We start from the raw sequence: 25,443 nt of genomic DNA, 5'->3' as shown, positions 1-25,443 counted from the left end.
ACAATGGTAAAGTAATATGCTTAGGTGCAAATAATAGGGGATTGGGTAGCACCAGCTACAGTGTGAGGTGAAGCACTAGGTAGGAAGCTATGATGAAATTAGGTTCTTTTTTGGTTTTATTTTTTAATAAGGCAACAGTTTGACAGTGTTTCAATTCATTAGGGAGTGAGTTCCACAGACTAAGTCCCTTTATTTGCATAGTGTTTACACAGATTAAGTTTGACTCTGGGGATATCAAAGAGATAATAATGTCTGGTGTGGTGGGCATGTGTTCTATTACATCTGTCCAGGAAGAGTTTCAGAACAGGGTTTGCACTTAAGAAAAGGGTTTTATTAATGTAAGTGACACAAGAGAATGTATGGAATGAATTTATGTTTAGCATGTTTAGGGATTTGAACAAGGGAGCTGTGTGTTGTCTGAAAGCAGAATTTGATATTATTCTGATAGCAGATTTTTGCTGGATGATGATGGGCTTGAGGTAGTTTGCAGAGGTTGAACCCCAAGCACAGATATTCTAAGTAAGAAAGGGATAGATAAGAGCATAATAGAGTGAGAGGAGAGCAGAGTAGGGTACATAATATCTGATCTTTGAGAGTATACCGTTTTAGAAACCTTTTTAGTTATGTGTTTTATGTGGGTGCTGAAGTTGAGTCTCTCGTCTAAGTATAAGCCAAGGAACTTTCCACCATTTATATTGTTAATATACATTGACAGACATTGTCTGTCTGAAACTGAATTGCATTTGTTGATTTGTTTCCAAATAAGATGTAGTAGGTCTTTTCTATGTTTAGTGTGAGTTTGTTGGTTGACATCCATAAGTGGACTTTTTTTAATTAATTCATTGTTTACAACATTATTTAATATGAGTGGGTTGGCCTCAGAGCACATTTAAATGAAATGGTGATCATATAGTGTAAGTATAATTATATGAAGAGTGAGTGGTATATAGTATATCTCTGGATATTATATATTCGCTGTTCTCAACACAAACATAACATTAAAATGTTAAATAATATTTTAACGCAATTTAAATTTCGAAAAAAAAAATAGATTTTAATTTCTCAAATTTGATGTCAATAATGTTCTATATTAGTGTACTTCTCTCTTTTTTCTTTCAGACTTTAAGAAGTTCAAAGGCAACGAGAAGATGCGGCTGGTGTTACAGGAGCCGACCGACGTGTGTGTGAAGGCCGCCCAGGCCTCAGGTGGCGCTGTCTTCAACCTTCACAGATGGAATGTGAAAAAAGCCGTAAGTTGTTCATAATTTTGCGTTAGTGCTCCCTATAATATATTAATCTACCGGAATTTATCCGAGGGACACCAACTCGAGGGGGTCTCGATAGGGACAGGAAGCTGGCGGCTTGTCAAGCGGTCCCCCTCAATATCCCTGAAGATTTTTCCCCGGCTCCATTTCAACTGAAGTATTGTTTTCATCTGGCATTTAAGGCTCCTGTGGGTAAGTGCGTCCATGGGTTTATTGCCCCACTACGGAGGGTCCGTCTGCACTTGGGCGGGATGGTAGAGCGACGGCCTCGCTTCATGCAAGTCGGCGTTCAATACTCGATTGTCCAAGTGGTTGGGCACTATTCCTTCCGTCTGTCCCCTCACAAATCCTTATCCTGACCCCTTCTAAGTACTATATAGTGGTAATTTCTCCTGATAATTCCCTCTTCCAATCTCTAACTTCCTCTTGTCAACTCTCCTCTCCCTCTCTCCTTCCCTCTCCCTCTCTCCTTCCCTCTCCCTCTCTCCTTCCCTCTCCTTCCCTCTCCCTCTCCCTCTCTCCTTCCCTCTCCCTCTCTCCTTCCCTCTCCCTCTCTCCTTCCCCTCTCCCTCTCTCCTTCCCTCTCCCTCTCTCCTTCCCTCTCCCTCTCCCTCTCCCTCTCTCATTCCCGATCCTTCCCTCTCCCTCTCTCCTTCCCTCTCCCTCTCTCCTTCCCTCTCCACCTTTCCCCCAACTACTTTCTCTCCATCCCCTCTCATCCCTTAGACGAGACCCCTGATTTTTTTTTTTTGCCCCGAGGGGCGAGTTTACTTGGCAGTGCCACTCATCCTGTGAGTGGACACACACAGCCATAGTGACAGTATTGGGCAGTGCCACTCATCCTGTGAGTGGACACACACAGCCATAGTGACAGTATTGGGCAGCGCCACTCATCCTGTGAGTGGACACACCGCCATAGTGACAGTATTGGGCAGCACCACTCATCCTGTGAGTGGACACACCGCCATAGTGACAGTATTGGGCAGCACCACTCATCCTGTGAGTGGACACACACCGCCATAGTGACAGTATTGGGCAGCGTCACTCATCCTGTGAGTGGACACACCGCCATAGTGACAGTATTGGGCAGCACCACTCATCCTGTGAGTGGACACACCGCCATAGTGACAGTATTGGGCAGCACCACTCATCCTGTGAGTGGACACACACCGCCATAGTGACAGTATTGGGCAGCGTCACTCATTCTGTGAGTGGACACACCGCCATAGTGACAGTATTGGGCAGCGCCACACATCCTGTGAGTGGACACACCGCCATAGTGACAGTATTGGGCAGCGCCACTTATCCTGAGAGTGGACACACACAGCCATAGTGACAGTATTGGGCAGCGCCACTCATCTTGTGAGTGGACACACCACCACAATGACAGTAGTGGGCAGTGTCACTCATGCTGTGAGTGGACTCACCGCCATAGTAACAGTATTGGGCAGCGCCACTCATCCTGTGAGTGAATACACTGCCATAGTGATAGTATTGAGCAGCGTCACTCATCCTGTGAAAGGACACATCGCCATACCTTGAGGTTACCTTGAAGTGTTCCAGGGCTTAGCGTCCCTGCGGCCCGGTCGTCGACCAGGCCTCCTCGTTGCTGGACTGGTCAACCAGGCTGCTGGACGCGGCTGCTCGCAGCTTGACGTGTGAGTCACAGCCCGGTTGATCAGATATCCTTTGGAGGTGCTATTCGAGTTCTCTGTTGAACATTGTGAGGGGTCGGCCAGTTATGCCCCTTATGTAGTGGAAGCGTGTTGAACAGTCTCGGACCTCTGATGTTGATTGAGTTCTCTTTCAGAGTACCTATTGCACCTCTGCTTTTCTACCGGGGTATACTGCACATTCTGCCACGCCTTCTGGTCTCATGTTCGATCATAATGATCGTTCATCGCTGATCTTATGTCACTGCCATAGTGACAGTATTTTGCAGCGTCACTCATCCTGTGAGTGGACACACCGCCAAAGTGACAGTATTGGGCAACGTCACTCATTCGGTGAGTGAACACACTGCCATAGTGATAGTATTGAGCAGTGCCACTCGTCTTGTGAGTGGAGAAACCTCCATAGCAGCATGTGCTACACCCTCTATAGGAAGAAAACCCGCTGGGTAGGTGCAAAATTGGGGAATCTTTTTAAGAACAGTATCTATATTGGTCAAATTGTTTTTTTACAAAACTCAAAGAATGTGGGGTTTATTATTCTACACATATTTCTAATTTCTCTTAGATAGACACAATCTCTCAGGTAGTGGTCAAGGCAGAGTCTATCACTCTCACCAGAGACTGTGCAGCACCACGCTCACCTGTTAGTTCCATCCCGAATCTTCACGGGTATTCATATCCAAGACAAGTTCTCGCTATTACTACTTCTCTCCTGCGGCCACCTCCCCTTCGTTCATAATTATTGTGAATACCAGCTGCAACCGCATTGTACCAGCGAACTGATTCACTGATTTATCCGTCTGTCTTCCCTTCCTCAATTTATCACGGTGATGTTGCCTGATAATACCTGTAATTTGTAGAAGAGTCTTGGGTATGAAGTATTCAAAATGGTCTCCTTCAGCGCCCTCAGCAGCCAGCACATCTGCTCGTTCATTTCTACAGGTTCCAGTTTGAGAGGGGATCCACAGGAACTTGATCACCCCTTCCCTGATTGGTTAGTACTTTCACAGCTTTCTTGATTTCAGCGACTTGTTTTTCAGCCTTTTTTGTCTAAGACTTTGTACTGCTGCTTTTGAATAGGTGCAGATGATTGCACCGTTAGTGTTTCTTTCAAGGAATCTTAATGTCATAACAATGGCAGTTAGCTCTGCTTACGTTGAAGTGGCATGGTTCTCAATACGTGGTTTTTCTTCATTTCCGTTTTCAGAGGCATTATCTCAAATATTATATTACTGTGAATGGCCCTCCATCCATGACATTAGAAGTTGATAAACAATCAGGCCAGAATTGATGTAATTCATTTCCAGCCTCTTTATAAATTTCCTCGGGATACTTATGCCTCATTATTGTTTATCATGTTGGACTTTTTCGTCATCTGGTTTATAATAATCTTACATGGGTCTCCCAGGGAGGGGGGGTAACCTCTCTACAGGCATAAGCTCACGGGCTTCCTCAAGCAGGTGAAGGTCTTCCAGGTAGCAGACTGATTGGTGATGCCTTTTTGTTTTTCTTGTTTCTTCCTGTAAGTAGCACAGAACTCAGTTTTTTCAGACCAATATAATTGTAATGGGGGTCTCTGGCAATCTTAATTGCAAGCTTAGCATTCCCTAATTCTATTTTTTAATACTGGGAAGAGACAGCTCTTCTCGTAGATTCCATGTTTTGAAAGTGTTTGAGACTCCGAGAATGATTGTCATAGCTTCATTTTGTATCCTTTCAAGTCTTTTCATTTCGCTTTTGAAGTAAGTGCACAAGACTGGTGCGGCATAGTCCATGACGGAGCGCACATAGATTGTGTACATCATTTTAAGCACGGCAATAGAAGCCCCCATTCCCATTCCAGGTCATGGCTTTCAGGGCCCTGAGCTCCTCTTTCTTTCTCTTGTTAGAGCCATCAATGATTTCAAGGTGCTGATAGTGGTTAACCTACTCAAGTGTTTCACCATTAATTTGCTGTTCGTTTTCTCCCCGCTTGTGATGAGAGTGTGTTTATGTGTTGTTTGTGGAGACAACTTCTCAGCGTCACCTTGGCGACGGGAAGCGACAGTCATCGGTGATAAGCCTACCACTCAATTGGCGTTGAGTGAGGCACGAGGGGTTGTTTTACAGCGTTGTGGTTCAAACAGACGCTACGACGGACTGTTCACACAACAGCCCGTCCTCCAAACAAGGACCCAAAAGTGATTCCATGCACCCGCTAAACCCCGTTTATGAATGAAAAACGGTTTACACACGACTCACAACTGCTGACGTTCGAACATATCCTGAACAAGTGCTTCACTGACGAATTTTGTTCGAATCACAACGCTATAAATGCTTCACCCACGTACTACAAATACAAATAATCGCCAACAGAACCTAAACACCTGACCTAACCTATCCTATGCCTATATATACACAATATGCCCATATATTATAATATTAATTTATACTTGAGAAAATTCCCGTTTTGAATGAACAGCATGTTAAAATTTATGAATGCGTCTGTGGGGTCGACCGCTGAATGTAATGGACTTGAGTCGAGGACGGGTTGCAACTGATTTCGTTTGAACACTTCGGGAACAAGTGCTTCACTGAGGAATTTTGATCGAACCACAACGCTGTAAATGCTTCACCCACGTACTACAAATACGTGTAGTACACATTTGTCCTACAGGTATATAGTATTCACCCACGTACTACAAAAATAATCGCGAACCTAAACATCTAACCTAACCTAAACTATGACTATATATTTATATATGTACAATATGCTAACATATTATAATATTAATTTATATTTGAAAAAATTCCCATTTACGAGTTGCACACAACTCGTCCTCAGACCAAGTTCATTCCATCCAGCGGTCGACCCCAAAAACCCATTCATCAATTTTAACCTGCTGTCAATTCGCAACAGGAATTTTCTCAAATATTGTGCATATATAGGCATTGGCTAAGTTAGGTGTTTTGGTTCTGTTGGCGATTATTTGTATTTGTAGTACGTGGGTGAAGCATTTACACAACCCGTCCTCGACTCAAGTCCATTACATCCAGCGATCGACCCCACAGACGCATTCATAAATTTTAATATACTGTTCATTCAAAACGGGAATTTTCTCAAGTATAAATTAATATTATAATATATTAGCATATTGTGCATATATAGGCATAGGTTAGGTTAGGTTAGGTGTTTAGGTTCTGTTGGCGATTATTTGTATTTGTAGTACGTGGGTGAAGCATTTATAGCGTTGTGATTCGAACAAAATTCGTCAGTGAAGCACTTGTTCAGGATATGTTCGAACGTCAGCAGTTGTGAGTCGTGTGTAAACCGCTTTTCATTCATAAACAGGGGGTTTGGCGGGTGCATGGAATCACTTTTGAATCTTTGTTTGGAGGACGGGCTGATGACTCACAACTGATGACGTCCGAACACTTCCGGAACAAGTGCTTCGCTGACGACTTTTGTTCGAATCACAATTCTATAAATGCTTCACCCACATATTTCAAATACAAATAATTACCAACAGAACCTAAACACCTAACCTAACCTCACCTATGCCAAACTATATATAATTTTTTTATGTATCAGAATATTAATTTATATATGAGAACAAACCAATTTTTAATTCACTTTATGATAAAATTGATGAATGCGTCTGGGGCGGACGGACGCTGCTTTAAACAGCCTGGTGAGAACGGGTTGTAGTTTTTCAACTTCCCTCGAAAGTGAAGAAAAACATAAGATATAGTTGAGAAGATTTGTGTTAGAATAATTAATCTTACCCTTTCAATGAGCCGAGAGATTTTCTTTATTTTCAATAAAATGATTTCAATTAGTTTATTTGAATTATTATTATTATATTATATTAAGAATACAAATTAATGTCTTAGTTGTGTTAGTTTAGATTACGTTAAGATAGGTTTGGTTAGGATAGGTAGGGTTGATTAGGTTTGGTCATATATCTACGTTAGTTTTAACTCAAAATAAACAAAATGAACTCATCCATAATGAAATGGATAGCTTTATCATTTCATAAGAAAAAAAATAGAAAAATATATAAATTCAGGAAAACTTGGCTTATTAGGCAAAATGGGTCTTGCATAGTAGGCTGAGTACTGCGTTCTGGCTACAAGGTACAACATATATATATATATATATATATATATATATATATATATATATATATATATATATATATATATATATATATATATATATATATATATGACGGCATATTCTGTATTTACTATCTTCTGATTTAGGGCTTCTATCCCTCTAACTATTTTTGTGCGCGTATAAAATCAACCAAACCTGAAAGTTCTTTTCACTTGAGAATGAACCATGGAGGTTCGAAACGTTGTGCAAATTGTATAAATAAGTGTAATACATTCTATAGTAATTCACTTCTTTTATTCAGCTTGAAATTACGAAAATGAGTTTTGGAGACCTCCTATTTCAGCTAAGCCCTGATGCTAAGAAAATAGTTAGAGGGATAGAAGCCCTAAATCAGAAGATAGTAAATACAGAATATGCGGTCATATTCAATGAGACATGTTTGAAAGAAAACCTGCTGCCAGTATACACCAATATATATATATTATTAAATATGACTGAAAAAGTAAGATTAATAATTCTAACACGAATTTTCTCGATCTTTCTTATGTTTCTTTTCACTGTTGATGGTAATTGAAAAATCAATTCTCCACAATTCATTTTTATTTCTAGTCTGACGCGACACTTGAACGCGTTTCGTAATAACTTATTACATTTTCAAAGACTTTTAGTTTACACACACACAACTATTACCTGCAAACACTAAACAGAGTTCTTACTTATGCTATGATTTAAACAGCTTTCATTTTTCATTTTATACCCGCATTTTGGGTGAGGTGATATGTTACAACAGTTTTGGATGAGGTGAACAAAACTTTCAACACAGGATAGAACACAAAACAATGAGTATTGAAGGTAAGAATGGAAGTAATTGCAGAGGGCCTATTGGCCCATATTTCTTGATGCATCTATATTGGAGCGGAGTCTTGAAGTGGGTAGAATATTGTTGTGCATTAATTGGCTGTTGATTGCTGGTGTTGACTTCTTGACTGCTACCAAAATATACTAATATTAAAACGCACGACCCAGCAGCAAGGAATCAAGCCTTCACGATAAAATATCGCCAAGATCTGATTCGTAATCAGATATTCAAGGCAGAAAATGAAATCAAAGACAACAAAACGCAACTACTTCATGCCACAAACGAATGGAGAAACAACAACATCGACGAAAGTCTCCGTACTCGCATCGAGCAACACCTCGACATCCTCACAGATCGACATCACCTCAGCACCTAAACCAGGATAATCAAGAAACTAACAACGTTATATGGAGGACCTATGGCAATTCCACGACCAAGTGACGGCTTCCTGAACCTTGCAGGAATCAACCTCACTGAGGACCAAGTCACCTAAATCTGGGTATAAACTGTCACGTTATGTCCAGACCAAGTGAGATGGCCCGGAAAATGGAGTTGGAGATCCTGTTGGACGACATATTCGACCTCGAGACACAAAAGAAGGTCACCACCAAAGACACCTTACAAGCAGAACTTATTGCGGAAGGAGGAAAGAATTGAGGCAACTACAGAAGCACCATACTGTCCCCCGAGCTCAAAGCGGCAGCTAAGAGCCTTCGTGAGAACAAAGAGATAGTCGTCAGGAGAGGTGACAAGTCGCCAATATACGTCATTCTTAAAAAAAGACGAATATCTGGCGAAAATGAATCTCATACTCTCTGACCAAACTAAATTCCAAAGGTAACGAAGGACACTACAGCCGAATTGAGAGCAAATGTCAACAAATTGATCGAAACTGTGAACGCCAAGAAATCCGGACTCCACCTGCCAAAGATTATTGGGGAATATAAACCTGGATAAGCGTATGGAAATGTCAAGACACATAAGCCTGGAAACCCACTTCGGTCAATCATCAGCCAGATACCCACACCCACGTATAGACTGGCCAAAACAACTCAACGGCTTGCTGACTCCTTATGTCCCTTGCGCCTTCAGCCTGAAGTCTCCAAAGGAATTTGTTGACTTACTGCAGGGAACACGGGCCACAGGGATAAGAGCCTCATTGGACGTAGAATCACTGTTTACCAACGTACCTGTGGATGAAACAATCGGGATGATAGCGGACAGAGTGTAGCGTGATCCGGCTTGTACTCCTCTTGACATACCAGAAAACATTCTGTGGAAACTACTCCAAGCTTGTACTAAAGAGGCACCCTTCTTGAGCCCAGATGGGCACATGTATAAGCAAGTAGATGGGGTCGCCATGGGTTCTCCCCTAGGTGTCCTGTTTGCAAACTTCTACATGGGTACCATCGAGCAAAAAGTCTTAGTCGACATGAACTTGAAACCGGCCATATACTGCAGGTATGTTGACGACATTTTTACACAGGTACCTGATGTCAGACATCTGCAGGAGCTGAAGGAGGCATTTGAGCAGAATTCTGTGTTGTGTTTCACTTACGAGATGGAGAAGGATGGGAAGCTGCCCTTTCTGGATGTAACAGTCATGGAAAGGAACGGAGGTTTCCACACTGCAGTCTACACCTGGGAGCCGGTCGGCCGAGCGGACAGCATGCTGGGCTTGTGATCCTGTGGTCCTGGGTTCGATCCCAGGCGCTGGCGAGAAACAATGGGCAGAGTTTCTTTCACCCTATGCCCCTGTTACCTAGCAGTAAAATAGGTACCTGGGTGTTAGTCAGCTGTCACGGGCTGCTTCCTGGGGGTGGAGGCCTGGTCGAGGACCGGGCCGCGGGGACACTAAAAGCCCCGAAATCATCTCAAGATAACCTCAAGATACACTAAGGAAACAAACATAGGAATGTGCCTCAATGCCAACAGTGACTGCCCAGACAGGTACAAGAGGAGTGTTGTTAACACTTGTGTCGACCGTGCTCTCAGCCACAGCTCAGGATGGAAGCAAGTCGACAAAGAACTCTGTAGGGTAAGGCAGATCCTAGTCAACAACGGCTTCTCCAATGGTTTCGTTGAAGACATTATAAGAAGGAAAGTGAAACGCCATGCAACCTCTGAAGAGACAACTAACACAACACCTATACCCCCCTATTAAACTATTTTACAGGAACTTCTTTTCACAGCTCATAAAACGGAGGAAAGGGTCCTGAAAGATATTGTTAATAGAAACGTTATCCCTACAGACAAAAATCAGAAGATACAACTGACGATTTACTATAAAACCAAAAAAACGGCCAGCCTACTCATGAGAAACTCTCCAGACACAAAGCAGAACACTTTAAAAGAGACCAACGTCGTCTATGCCTTCAAATGCCCTCTTGGGGACTGTAAGCCTCAAAAAACTCCGTATATAGGCAAGACAACAACATCTCTTTCCAGGCGATTAACGATGCATAAGCAACAGGGCTCCATTAAGGAACATATAATCTCTTCTCACAACCAAACCATCACCAGAGAAATCTTAGCAAACAACACAGAAATCATCGATAGATACAGCGATAGCAGGCGGCCTGACATCTGCGAGGCACTACACATCAAGAAGTCAACACCAGCAATCAACAGCCAATTAATGCACAACTATATTATACCCACTTCAAGACTTCGCTCCAATATAGATGCATCAAGAAATATGGGCCAATAGGCCCTCTGCAATTACTTCCATTCTTACCTTCAATACCCATTGTTTCGTGTTCTATCCTGTGTTGAAAGTTTTGTTCACCTCATCCAAAACTGTTGTAACATATCACCTCACCCAAAATGCAGGTATAAAATGAAAAATGAAAGCTGCTTAAATCATAGCATAAGTAAGAACTCTGTTTAGTGTTTGCAGGTAATAGTTGTGTGTGTGTAAACTAAAAGTCTTTGAAAATGTAATAAGTTATTACGAAACGCGTTCAAGTGTCGCGTTAGACTAGAAATAAAAATGAATTTTGGAGAATTGATTTTTCAATTACCATCAACAGTGAAAAGAAACATAAGAAAGATCGAGAAAATTCGTGTTAGAATTATTAATCTTACTTTTTCGGTTCGGTTATATTTAATAATATATGTCTACAGGAAAGACTGCTAATATATATATATATATATATATATATATATATATATATATATATATATATATATATATATATATATATATATATATATATATATATATATATATATATATTGTGAAGGTAACGCGTTGGTGTTCGGCTGTTCAAAGCTAGGGGTATGGCCTCGTCACATAGAATTAAAAAAAAATAGAAAATCTGGAACTTCGTCTGTGGTAAGGTAAGGAGAAGACACACAAAACACAAGTAAATTTTAACAATGAAATTTTAATTACGTTAAATAAACAAAACATGAATAAAATGGACATACAAATTCGTATAATAAAATCAATCAATCAAAATAATAAGAATAATTAAATGACACAATGAAAAGTTACGTTAAGACAAGTGAGCAATAACAAGCTGTGCAATATACAATAAAATGAGAGGTGCAGGAATATTGGCTTTAAGCTATCACCTCTCTCAGTACACGTAAGCCAAAGCTTAGTCTACCAGGAAGAAGTGTTAACCGTATGAAAGCACTGAATATTCTGAAGACTGAGGTCGTGGCGGCCCCAGACATCAAGTAGTATGGTGGGTGGAGTGCAGTTGCAGCCAGACCGGCGGCCAATCAGCGAGGAGCCGGCAACAAGTTAGTTAGTTAGTTTAGTTCATTTATTATGCACCCCATACCCATCTTGTGGGCGGTAGTGGAAAGGGTTACAGAGGCACATAATGGGCTCAGGGACTGAACCCCACAATTCATTTAGCTAAGCAAGTTACAATCTTGATGAGCTAGTTACAAAATTCAATATAAGTCATCACATCAACAATGGGTTCGAGATCGACCTCAAGTACAGGTTCTAAATTAAGCAACTGACATATGTGGAGAGCTAGTGTCAAAATTTATATGTTTGTCCTGCACACCGCCCCCCATCCAGTGGGCAGCGGTGGATAGGTTACAATCACTTAGTTACTACCTACAGTTAGCAAACTGGGGATATTTGGCTAAAATTTCTGGTAGCAGATCATTTTGAATGAAATATTGACACATCGCTGGAACATTGGTTATAGAATTGTCTCTAAATTCACGTATCTTTTCGCACTCCATCACATAGTGACGGAGGGTGTGCGCAACAAGACAGGTAGTTTGGCGGTTTGAGGTGAAGCAGGTGTTCCTGGCTGCATACGTTTTGCTCTCTGGCAAACCTTGGAGATGTTGTTGTCGTTGTTGGACATTTCTTCCATAGTAGTTTTATATAGATGTATCGACGTATTTTTGGAGGGAAGAGCAGGCTCAATCTCTTGAAGGAGATTATCGTCACAATATATATATATATATATATATATATATATATATATATATATATATATATATATATATATATTTATGTATATATATATATATATATATATATATATATATATATATATATATACATATATATAATATATATATATATATATATATATATATATATATATATATATATATATATATATATATGAAGACTCACACCCCAGAAGTGACTCGAACCCATACTCCCAGAAGCAACGCAACTGGTAACTACAGGGCGCCTTAATCCGCTTGACCATCACGGCCGTCAAAAGGAAGTGATAGCCGAGGCTGCTTCTGGGAGTATGGGTTCGAGTCACTTCTGGGGTGTGAGTTTTCATTCGCATATAGTCCTGGGGACCATTCAGGCTTGTTCGCATTTGTGTTCCTCACGTGTGCCCCAAAGAATGAGGTGATTTGGTGAAATGCTATGCCCAAGATTACCATCCGAGTTGCCGTCGGGGAAGTGGCTCAAATAGCCTCGGCTATCACTTCCTTTTGACGGCCGTGATGGTCAAGCGGATTAAGGCGCCCTGTAGTTACCAGTTGCGTTGCTTCTGGGAGTATGGGTTCGAGTCACTTCTGGGGTGTGAGTTTTCATTCGCATATAGTCCTGGGGACCATTCAGGCTTGTTCGCATATATATATATATATATATACATATATATATATATATATATATATATATATATATATATATATATATATATATATATATATATATATATATATATATATATATATTGTGTGTTTTGGCAAGTTGTGCATTAAGCATAGGCACAGAATTCTCCCATATTAACAGGACTTTGATGAAAGAACGTGAGTAGCCCCTCACTATGCTCTAGTTGCCCTTGGGAGGTGGTGATCTTTGGAGGTGAAATACTCCAAAATTACCATCTCTTTTAAGGGTCTGAGCTGTGGTGCAGTGGGTTAAAGGCGTACCAGTTATGCCAGTTGCTGTAAGGCTTCTGTGCTGGCTAGGGTTCGAATCTCCTGGTGGGAAAGTGTTCTAAGGTTGTATATATATATGTATATATATATATATATATATATATATATATATATATATATATATATATATATATATATATATATATATATATATATATATATGTTGTACCTAGTAGCCAGAACGTCGTACTCGGCCTGCTATGCAAGGCCGGATTTGCCTAATAAGCCAAGTTTTCCTGAATTAATATATTTTCTCTAATTTTTTTCTTATGAAATGATAAAGCTACCCATTTCATTATGTATGAGGTCAATTTTTTTATTGGAGTTAAAATTAACGTAGATATATGACCGAACCTAACCAACCCTACCTAACCTAACCTAACCTATCTCTATAGGTTAGGTTAGGTTAGGTAGCCGAAAAACAATTAATTAATGAAAACTTGGCTTATTAGGCAAATCGGGCCTTGCATAGTTGGCCGAGAAGTGCGTTCTGGCTACTAGGTACGACATATATATATATATATATATATATATATATATATATATATATATATGTATATATATATATATATATATATATATATATATATATATATATAATACGACTACTATATAAATGTATTATACCTATTGTTACAGGTACAAGAAAAGAAATTCCTGAGTGTGGTAGGTCAGCGTATAGCATTATCAAGCTCCGCCCCCGAGTGCCAGGAGTGCCACTGTATTAGTGAAGACATAAGAACAGTGCTGATGTGTCGCGCGTGCTCCACCACTCCCGTCTTTTCTCTCCCTGTCGAGAAAGGAAAGAAAACGGTAATGCAGGTAAGCAAGTTGTGTATCCACTTATTAGTGACAGACACTTTACCAAACTGTGAATATTTTTCTAATCTTTATTTATTAAAAAATTATTTATTCATAGTTAGTGGGTAATTTGTATTACTCTCTAGATATGCAATAGGTACGTATTGTATCTAAAACTTGCTGTAATTGTGGACTAAGACTAAAGAGAACCACTCTTCAGATGACGAATATAATTGAGTAATGTAGCACAAAAAAAGCATTTTTGGCTGGGATCTTTTAATAGTTGTCCGAGCTCAGCTCTGGTACCACCAAGCTTTAGCTGGAATACGCGCCCTGGAACCATCCGACGCCTACTAGGAGCAGGGGCCAGATTCACGAAGCAGTTACGCAAGCACTTACGAACCTGTACATCTTTTCTCAATTTTAGGCGGCTTTGTTTACGATTATTAAACAGGTAATGAACTCCGAAGCACCAGGAGGCTGTTTATAACAATAAGACAATAACAACAGTTGATTATGAAGATTTCATGCTTGTAAACTGTTTAATAAATGTAAACAAAACCGTCAAAGATTGAGGAAAGATGTACACGTTCGTAAGTACTTGCGTAACTGCTTCGTGAATCTGGCTCCAGAACCAGAATCTAGCTGACGCTATGAGGGGGAAAGGCGCCGGGAACAGTGGCCAACTACAAGACTGGCAGCTCCCACCAGAAGTATTTGTGCAACAAAATAAACGAACAAGACAAAACGATGGAAATTAGGCACCTTAAAATGAACAAGGTAAACGATCGTTGTTGCGAGTAAATACCCTGACTGATGCACCTGGCCGACACCAGATGGGTAGTGCAGCTCACCCGAGGCCTCAGCCAGCCCGTCCACTCACTCCTCAACCTATTTGTCTTCTTACATTTACCACCCCATTTTTGGAGGACGGGCTGCACTCCTCTATATAGTGTAGACCGTCCAACACCTGTATCTTCTGAGCCTCTCTCCCCTCTCAGAAGGGAGATCAACTCTCCCCTTGCATCTGCATGCGGTGTTTGCTTTCCCTAGAAGATTACGTTCTGCTGGGGCCCATTGCTATGTTTTGGTGCTTCACGATTGTGCTTAAGCTTCAATCATTTCGAGGGTCTCGAACATTTAATTTCACCCCAGTCATGGCAAGGGTAACTTTCCTTGCGTCAAGTTTGGAAGGATACCTGCTCTGAGGGGTTGGGGGCTCTCTCTACCAGATGTCTCCTCTCAAGTCACCTTGCATCCGGACAGTGCCTGAGATTAATCCTCTGTATAAGGACTTGGCTGATGGTGGTTACTTATGGATTGTGCAGCATCGTACCCCTGGATGGCGGCAGTTACAGTCTGTGGCTGAAAGAATGCCTGAAATCATGGGCATTACTTAGTAATATAAATGCATTTTTACTAACTATAGTTTATTTACTGTAATTAAAAATATATAACCACTACAAATCCTACAACCAATCCTCTTAAAATGATAGTACTTATAGCAACTAGGGAGTGGACCACTAGCCACTGTGGAGTGAGGACGTGTCGCCTGACCTCTCCGGCGGTTGGTGGTGGCTTGCCGCTTTCATCGCCAGGGGGTGTGGGTGTTTCTGCCCTCCCTGCATTCACCGTCAAGCGGTGCTTGGGTGATCGTCGGTGACTCTCCATGATGGGGGGACCTCTTCCCCCTGTTGCACGTGTGCACTCTGTAGGCCTGGAATTTTCTGGTCATGCTGAAGTATCCGGAGGTTGAACTTATAATGTGTGACATGCTCCTTGTCTCTGTTGATGTGATTTACGGTACTGAACTAGTTACCGCTCATCGAGTGATTGTTAAATTTATGGGGAACGTGGAGTACCGGGCGTTTCTCCAGCACTTCGATGGGTAATCCTTGTTCCTGCCGGATGGTGCCGGCACTGTGGAGATTTCCGATCAGAGTGGTGCATTGACGCACGTGAGTGTTCATGTGGCGCCCTTGGAGTTTCCCGAGGACCTCCTGCGGCGTTACTTCGCAAGGTTTGGAGCTGTCGTCAGTGTGAGGCTGCACAAGCTTTCCTCAAGGAAGTTCCAGGATTTGCATACGAACATTTGGACCCTGGGGATGCGCCTGAGGGCGGACATTCCGTCCTCCGTCCAGCTCCTCGGATATTATGCTCGGGTGCATTATTCCCATCAACCGCGGACATGTTTTCGGTGTGGCCTGCTGGGACATCAGGCTGCCGTGTGTTCTGAGGCTGCCGTCGCCCCCCACGAACCTCTTCCGTGAGGAGATTTTTCCGCCACTCCCTGTGGAGGTTGATTCGGTGGGTGGGGATTTGTCCATCCCGTTGGCTGCTGGGCCCCCCCCACCCCCGGTGGCGCCCGACTCGTCTCCTGCTGTGGAGGCCCCTCTTCCAGGGGTTGTAGTGCCTTTGGAAGTTCAGCCTGCTCCCGTTTGTGTCCCTGATGGTTCCGTGGGTCATCCGGTGGATCTCTGTACGTTGTCTCCATCTTCTCCACCTGCTGTGCATGTTCCTGCGCCCTCGCCATGTGTCTCGGCTGTGCTGGGTGCTGGGGTGGATACAGGGTCTCCTACTGTGCTCGGCCTGGTACCCCATGTGGTTGAGGATGCTGCCGTCCTGCGGAGAGTGTCGGTTCGGACGGCTTGTGATGCCTATGTCTCTGGGTTGCCCTCTTGATCTGATGATGTGCGGGCAGAGCCCAAGCGTTCCTGGCGTTCTTCTTCTGCCTGGGCTGATGTCGGAGATTTCGACGACTCTGGATCACCCGGCGATGGCCGTGAGGTTCTGGTTGTGTCGCATTCTTAGGTGGTGGCGGAGGTCCATGTGCCTGCGGCTGCTAGTGTCGGTGTTTTTTTCTGGTGTGGTGCCTGTGGAGCTTGCTTTGTCATCCGACACATCGCCTGCGTCGAATGGTTTCGGTTCTGCGTGGGGGGTGGTTCCTCCTGCTGGTGAGTGTGGTGGTGTTGAAGAAGACTGCTCGCTCTGGGGGTTCCGTGCCCCCAGCTTCGTCCCTTGTTTCAGCGGCGGCGGTTTTGCCGCTTCTCCCTTCTCCGACCGTCTTTTCTGCATCTCCTGCGGTGTCGGGTGTGGTGTTGCCGGCTCGGCGGCCTTCGTCGTTTTCTCCTGTGCATCTGGCGGCGGGGCCGTCTCGGTGGCCTACATCCGCTTCTTCCGTGTCTTCTGCTTCCAGGAAGGGGGTGGTTCGTTCTACCTTACCTCGTTATGCGACTACTGCCGCCCAGCTCCAGAAGCTGCTGCTTTTGCCTGATCTGGCGATTCCTGAGTTTATGCACGCCCCCCTGAGGCAGAGGGGATCGTTGTCCTACCGACAGGGAGTGTTTAATATGGGAGGCCTATAAGCAGAAGTATCCTCTGCATGAGTTTCCTGAGAAATATTCGCCTCCCATTGAGGTGTTTCCCCCCCTTTAAGTGATATTTTTTTGTGTGCTGTGTTGTGGTGTTGTGTCCGTTTGTGTGTATGGATGTGGGGTGCGGTTGCTTGTGTGTGTGTGCGTGCATGTGTGGGAGTGTGGGTGAGCCAGATTTGTTTTCCCGGTTCTTGCATGATCTGTGCTTGTTGTTGAGCCCTTCGAGCTGTTTGTGTGGCCCTGCTTGTTTTTGTTCTCATTGTCATGTATTGCCGCTGTGATTTTCCCTTTGTTTCTGTGTTTTTGTGTTTTATTTATTTTTATTGTAGTTATGTATTTGTGCCTCTTCGTGTGATTTCTGGGGCCAGTAGGCTTGTTTTGAGTGGTGTTTCAATGGTTGGGTTGTTGAGTGTGGGTTTGGGTTCTTTGTACTTGTACTGATGTGCTTATTGTTGTCGGCCCTTCAGGCCGGTGTTTTGTGTATTAGATAATTTGTACTTTTGTGACTTTATAATTTGTGCTTTTGTGATCTGTTTGTCTGTTCTCGTTGTATTGTACTTGTACGCATGCTTGCCTGTACACTTAAAAATGAACGATATGTATTGCACTGTTCTTTATATACTATCTTGCGCTGTTTGGTTTTTGTTGTCGGCCCTTCAGGCTGGTATTTTATGTGCTTTTGTACTTTGTGATTTTGTGATTTTGTAATTTGTGTTTGTGTTCTGTTTGTTTTGTTCTTGTTTTATTGTATTTATATGCATGCACGCATGTAAAAATGAAAATAAAAAAAATAATAACTTATAGCAACTATGTGGGTGGAACGTTCAGGAGTGTTGCATCCAGCAGTGTTCACAAGAGTGGAGTGTTGCATCTAACAGTGTTCACAAGAGTGGAGTGTTGCATCCAGCAGTGTTCACAAGAGTGGAGTGTTGCATCCAACAGTGTTCACAAGAGTAGAGTGTTGCATCCAACAGTGTTCACAAGAGTGGAGTGTTGCATCCAGCAGTGTTCACAAGAGTGGAGTGTTGCATCCAGCAGTGTTCACAAGAGTGGAGTGTTGCATCCAGCAGTGTTCACAAGAGTGGAGTGTTGCATCCAACAGTGTTCACAAGAGTGGAGTGTTGCATCCAACAGTGTTCACAAGAGTGGAGTGTTGCATCCAGCAGTGTTCACAAGAGTGGAGTGTTGCATCCAGCAGTGTTCACAAGAGTAGAGTGTTGCATCCAACAGTGTTCACAAGAGTGGAGTGTTGCATCCAACAGTGTTCACAAGAGTGGAGTGTTGCATCCAGCAGTGTTCACAAGAGTGGAGTGTTGCATCCAGCAGTGTTCACAAGAGTGGAGTGTTGCATCCAACAGTGTTCACAAAAGTATCATAAATGTTGTAGAGAGGCGGGAAAAAGTCAAACCGGGACCCAAAAGTAAACATTCCCAGGTGTAGTATAACATATAGTTAATATCTCAGGCCTCAAATCGTTTTTAGGCCTTCGATTGCTTGTACAAGTTAGGTTAGATTTGTTTAGAATTTAATATTAATTAATAGCTGCCTCTCAGGCAGCTATCCAAACTCTCTTCTTCTTTCACCAGTCAGCCCGACAGATGTTGTGTCCATCATACACTCACTAAAAACCAAAGCTGGGAACATCAGTGATATCCCATCCATTGTATACAAGAGCGCCTCCCATGCCCTTGCGCCACCTATAGCTCTGCTGTTCAACAAATCCCTTGAGTGTCGTACTTTCCCTGATATTCTTAAAAAAGCAAGAGTAACGCCAATTCATAAAGGAGGTAATCCGGAAGACATAAACAACTACAGACCAATATCAAATCTACCCATTCTATCAAAAATATCAAAAATATTTGAAAAAATTATCTACAAACAGCTCTTCTCCTATCTCGTAAAATTCGACATTCTTAGCCCCGGTCAGTATGGCTTCCGCTCCCAAAAGAGTACCAACGATGGAATTATTAGTCTCCTTGATAAAATTTACTCAGCCCTTGACAAAAATGAGTTTCCGATTGGACTCTTCAGTGAACTGAGAAAGGCCTTTGATACTGTTAATCACAATTACCTCTTACGTAAACTCCATCATTATGGAATCATAAGGCCATACACTGGACTATATCCAATCTTATCTTAGTGATAGACACCAATGTGTAACCATCAATAATATAACCTCTCCCACTCTACCAATAACCGTTGGAGTGCCACAGGGCAGCATCTTGGGACCTCTCGTATTTCTTATATACATCAATGATCTGCCTAATGTCTCTAACATTCTGAAACCTATTTTGTTTGCTGATGATACTACCCTCATCTACTCTAACCCCAACCCACATACACTAAATAATGTTGTTAATAATGAACTAAAAAAAAGTCCGCTTATGGATGTCAACCAAACTAACACTTAACATAGAAAAGACCTACTACATCTTATTTGGAAGCAAATCTACAAATGCAATTCAGCTTCAGTTAGATAATGTAAACATTAGCAATAAAAGTGATGGAAAGTTTCTTGGCCTATTCCTAGACAAGAGACTCAACTTCAGTACCCACATACAACACATAATTAAGAAAGTCTCTAAAACAGTTGGGATACTCTCCAAAATCAGATATTATGTACCTAACTCTGCTCTCATCTCTCTATATTATGCACTAATCTATCCCTATCTCAACTATGGTATCTGTGCATGGGGTTCAACCACTGCAAACCACCTCAAGTCCATCATCACCCAGCAAAAATCTGCTATCAGAATAATATCAAATTCTGCTTTCAGACAACACTCAGCCCCCTTGTTTAACTCCCTAAGCATGCTAAACATAATCTCACTCCACAAATTCTCTTGTGTCAATTACATTTACAAAACCCTGTTCTTAAATGCAAATCCTGCTCTGAAACTCTCCCTGGACAGATGTAATAGGACCCATTATCACCACACCAGAAATAAATATCTCTTTGATATCCCCAGAGTCAAACTTAATTTGTGTAAACACTCTATGCAAATAAAGGGACTCAGTCTATGGAACTCACTCCCTAATGAATTGAAAAGCTGTCCAACTTTTGCGACATTCAAAAATAAAACTAAAAAGTACCTAATTTCATTTGCATAGTTTTTTACCGTTTGCTTTAAAATTGCACTGTATCTAGTGCTACCCAATCTCCCAATCTTTATGTACCCAATCCGAACATCTTTACCATTGTGATCATTGCTGTCTTTTTATATGTGCTATCAATCTACTGAATGGTGTCTGTTAATCTTGTTTAAATTACCAATCAAGTTGTTAATGTAATCAATCAGAGCTTTAATATACCAATGTCCTTTAATATACTTACTATTCTCTCTCATCTTATTTTTTTTCTTGCAATGTATCTGTTATCATTTTATTAATTCTGCTAGAATTTACCTACTTAAAATTATCTGTTAGACCTTAAAGTGCGCATCACGTCATATGACGTGTTGGACGTTGTTCCAGTCAACTGCGCATCACGTCATATGATGTGTTGGAGTACTACGCAAGATTTAAACGGCCCGCGGATACACGGGGTTCACCACACCTTCATCAGGGCTCTTGTAAACAGACGCCATTTTTTTTTTTAAATCGTGGGCCAAACTCCTGGGTGTTATTGACTTCAGTATTGAGTGAGCAACCAAGCCTGATGCACGCAGCATGAGCTAACAGCACTGCTGTTCAGCTTGTGACCACATCATCGCCTAAAAATGCCAAAATATACCTGTTCATGCTATTATGTAGCGATGATATTATTACAGAAGACCCCTGACTGTGATAAAACTGACCAGGGTTCTGATAATAGCAGGATTGTGGTAATATTTAGTGCTGTGCGCCATGGAGGAAGGAGTAATGCTGTGGGAGGGAGGATGGTGGCGATGTCTTCTGACTGTGTGTGGCCACCTTTTATTGACTGCACTCAGCATACCAGCTTAGTGGTTCGCTATGATGAACACAAATGTGGATACTTATATATAACGTGTGTATAGAGGGTATAAACAGCAAGAGAAGGTTTGGAGCCGCCATTTTGGTGAGGGCGGTGGCGTCGTCTGGACGACGCCACCGTGCAGACGACGGTGTTGTTTACTGCTTACCACGATGGTCTTTGGGCACCATACCAGTTTATTTGTACAAGTATGGTGAATAAAACAGGTAGATATTTATATATAATGTGTGTATACAGCGTAATAACACCAAACAGTATTGTTGGAGAAATATTAGTGTGTCTGGCCTTGAGGGCGGCAGAAATCAGCTGACTGTGTGAGGTCCTACGTCTTTGTGCCTTTACTCACCATACAAGCTTAGATGTACAGTTATGGGGAACAAAACATGTAAATACTTATATATAACGTCTGTATATAAGATATATAGCGTAATAACACCACACAGTATTGTTGGAGGAGAAATATTAGTGCGTCTGGCCTTGAGGGAGGCAGCCATCAGCTGACTGTGTGAGGTCCTACGTCTTTGTGCCTTTACTCACCATACAAGCTTAGATGTACAGTTATGGTGAACAAAACACGTAGATACTTATATATAACATCTGTATATAGTGAATTATAGAAAAAACATTATTGTGGGAGGAGAATGTGGGTGAATCAGATGACTGGAGGAAGGGCGGGAGTGGCTGGCTGGTACACGGCAGTCACTCCTCATTACTTTTTGACTCATAATAGCTACTTAGTGGTTCGTTATAGTGGTTCTACAAAACATGCAGATACTTATATATAACCAGTGCTTATAGTGTAATAACCGACAAAGTATTTGTTCACTGATGAACATAATTGAATCAACAATATGCACACCATATTTTTGAGTACAGCGATGATTCACTCATTTTATTATATAAATATATCAAACTACACACTATTGAATAATATTACAGCAAAAAAACTATGAAAAATCAATCAGAGACATTGAAATAATTAGGTAATTATCTCCTTGTGGCAACTCCAGCCTGACAGCTGGCGAGCAACAGACCACCTGGGACGCACGCTGAGTCAGCGCCTATAATTTGCCAGACTTCCCCGCCCTATAGCGGGCAATATATGCCACTTACGATTTTTTTGTTATTTTTCCCGTGATCAGTGAACACAAATTAACAGGTTAGGAAGAAAAAATAATTTTTTTTTTTTTTCAAAATGACATGCGCCTGTGGGGATGACAGGATATTAAACCCCGAGCATGTTAAGGACCTGCCCGAAAAGCTGCGCGTACTAGTGGCTTTACAAGATTGTAAATACTATGCTATGTATTCTCTCTAACCCAATGTACCTTCTTGTATATAAATAAATAAATAAATAAATAAATAAATAATACAACAATGCTAAATGTGAACTTTTGTTAAAGTTTTGTATTATTGTAAAACAAGAAAGAAAATCTTATTTTTTTCTTTTTTCGGTTTACAATAATAAGAATTTGTTTTACAAATTAAGAAAAACGGGTGGGCAAACACTAGGTTTTTTCTACATTTGACGAAATATATTTGCTATAATCACTGGCATTTTTGAAGGATTGGCTGTATTAATTACTTTGTAATACTAGTAGGCTCTTGAATTTTAACAATATCAACAACACAGTATATCCCCACTAACTGCAGTATACCAAGCATTTCACTACGAGGAGTCCCAAGCGCAATGTCTTACAATGTTCTGACAAATAGAAATAAATTTCCCTCCCAACAGCCACATTTAGCTTGTCGTGATGGAGATGTTTGCATGCTCCGCTATTCCAGAGGACAATTGAAGATGGCTCATGAACCACTTCTTCTAGATAAGATACAGGACCTAGAACACAGCTGTTCTCCCATTCAAAGATGTAAGCTCGTTAATCCGCCCTCCAAGCCACCTGTTTATGAATAGAAAGCAGTTTACACACGACTGACAACTGATGGTGTCCGTACACTTCCGGAACAGGTGCTTCGCTCACATCCTGTGATCGAACCATAATTCTATAAATGATTCACCCACTTACTTCAAATACAAATAATCGCTAGCAGAACCCAAACACCTAACCTAACCTAACTTATGCCTAACTATATATAGAACTGTTATGTATAACAATATTTATTTATATATGAGAACAAACCAATTGTTAATGTTCAGTATTTATTTATTTATTTATATGTATATATACAAGAAGGTACATTGGGTTTGTGAAAGTATATAGCATGGTGTTTACATTCTTGTAAAGCCACTAGTATGCGCAGCGTTTCGGGCAGGTCTTTAATCTAACAGATAATATTAATTAGGTAAATTCTAGCAAAATTTATAAAATGTTAAAAGGTACATTGTGAGAAAAAATTGAGAGAGAGAGATTAGAAGGTATATTAAAGCACATTGATAGCTTGGATTGATAGCAGTGATAGCTTGATTGATAATTTGACAAAGAATAATAGGCACAATGAAGCATATTGATAGCAGATATAAGATGACAGCAATGATCACAATGGTAAAGTTGTATGGCTTAAATACATAAATATTGGGGGGATTGGGTACCAATACAGTGCAAATTTCAAGCACTAGGTAGGAAACTATGAAAATGAAATTAGGTACTTTTTGTTTTTGTTTTTGAATAAGGCAAAAGTTGGACAGCTTGTCAATTCAGTAAGAAGTTAACAGCCTAGTGTGAGGACGTGTAAAGCCGCTGCTGTAAACAGCCTAGTGTAGAACAAGTGTACTCTACTCTTGTATACGATTGCATGATACCGAGAATTGTAGGGAAGCTTCACTACCTTCACCTAGCACTGTTTTACAAAAGGAGCTCAAGAGTCATCCTGCAATTGTTGCCTTTGCTTTAGAAAGTGCAACTTCCGAGTTTGGAGAAGGCTTGAAGATATCTAGAATTTAACTCTACTTTTTTCTCTGAAAAATTTAAGTTTACATAGCATTAATACACATTTTGCAGCCACATCACATCTGATTACATACAGGAGGACCAGTGGTGTTTAAAAAGATTGATTCTGGAATTTCTTTTAGCACCTGGAAAAGACTAATCAAGATTTACATAGCTTAGTTAAAAATAAATCTTTGTTAAACTCTGAATCTGATGAAGTTTTTGAGTAATTTTATAACAATTAACATTATAATTATTTCTCAAAACTGCAAAAAGGATATACAAAAAAGCTCGATAATAAAAAGCATATATTTTTTCAGAATAACACTGCCATCATCGAGGACATCAAGAGAAACTTTAAGGAAGACTTCATCAAGAGAAATATTGCCTTTACACACCTGGGAATAAAGTAATAAATTATATGTTGAACATGATAATGTACTTCATTATTATTGTTTTTATAACATCAGTTTTGGATTGTTAAAGTAAATTATGTTACAAATGTTTTGTTTAGGTAATATCAGAGTATGTAATTTAGAATAAAATGTTAATTTTATATATGTATATATTTATAACCTTTTCTAGTACCATACTTGTATGTATTGTTCTAAATTTCTTTCATAATTTCAAAACTCACATTTCAAAACTTGTCCTACTCAGACGCAAAGCAATATCCTTTAATGTGTTATGTTGTTACAATATATTACGCGTTAGTAGTAGGGATGGCGGCGTACAGAGGAATTTTTGTCGCTGGGGAAATTCGTGTTTATTACCCAAGGTTTTCAGGTAAATTTAGAAATCCGTGTTTATTACCCAGGGTTTTTCAGGTGAATTTGGGCAGTCAGTGATTTGGAATTAAGGAATTCTTATGAGGAAAATAATTTCTGAGATTTTAGAAGTTTGTTAAGCGTTCTTATGAGGAAAATAAGTAGGAAAATCGTATAGAAAAAATTTAGAAATATCGTGTTTATTACCCAGGTTTTTTTTAGATAAACTCTACGGACATATTTTACCAGTTTTCAAAACTGCTGATTTTTCAAAGACCATTTTCTGAGAATAATTTCATTGAAGTTTGTTAACCGTTCTTAAGGGGGAAATTCAATTTTTTTTCAGAGTTCAGTTTTATGAAAATATTTCAGAG

General features: G+C 40.9%; 1 protein-coding gene across 1 annotated transcript in view; it reads left to right on the top strand.

Annotated features, from left to right (window-relative positions):
- LOC138373609 (apolipophorins-like) overlaps positions 1-24,858 on the top strand; it is a 106,563-nt gene extending 81,705 nt beyond the window's left edge. Inside the window, exons 8-10 of the mRNA XM_069339926.1 lie at positions 1,120-1,250; positions 13,924-14,106; positions 24,623-24,858. Coding sequence (XP_069196027.1) covers positions 1,120-1,250; positions 13,924-14,106; positions 24,623-24,715 — 407 coding nt within the window. The 3' untranslated portion in view covers positions 24,716-24,858. The remainder of the gene's footprint in view (positions 1-1,119; positions 1,251-13,923; positions 14,107-24,622) is intronic.
- The last annotated feature ends 585 nt before the right edge of the window (positions 24,859-25,443 follow it).

The sequence above is a fragment of the Procambarus clarkii genome, chromosome 42 (assembly GCF_040958095.1).
Source record: "Procambarus clarkii isolate CNS0578487 chromosome 42, FALCON_Pclarkii_2.0, whole genome shotgun sequence".
Lineage (NCBI taxonomy): Eukaryota > Metazoa > Arthropoda > Malacostraca > Decapoda > Cambaridae > Procambarus > Procambarus clarkii.
Note: the sequence above shows the minus strand (reverse complement) of the source record. Positions and strands in the feature narration are given on the sequence as shown.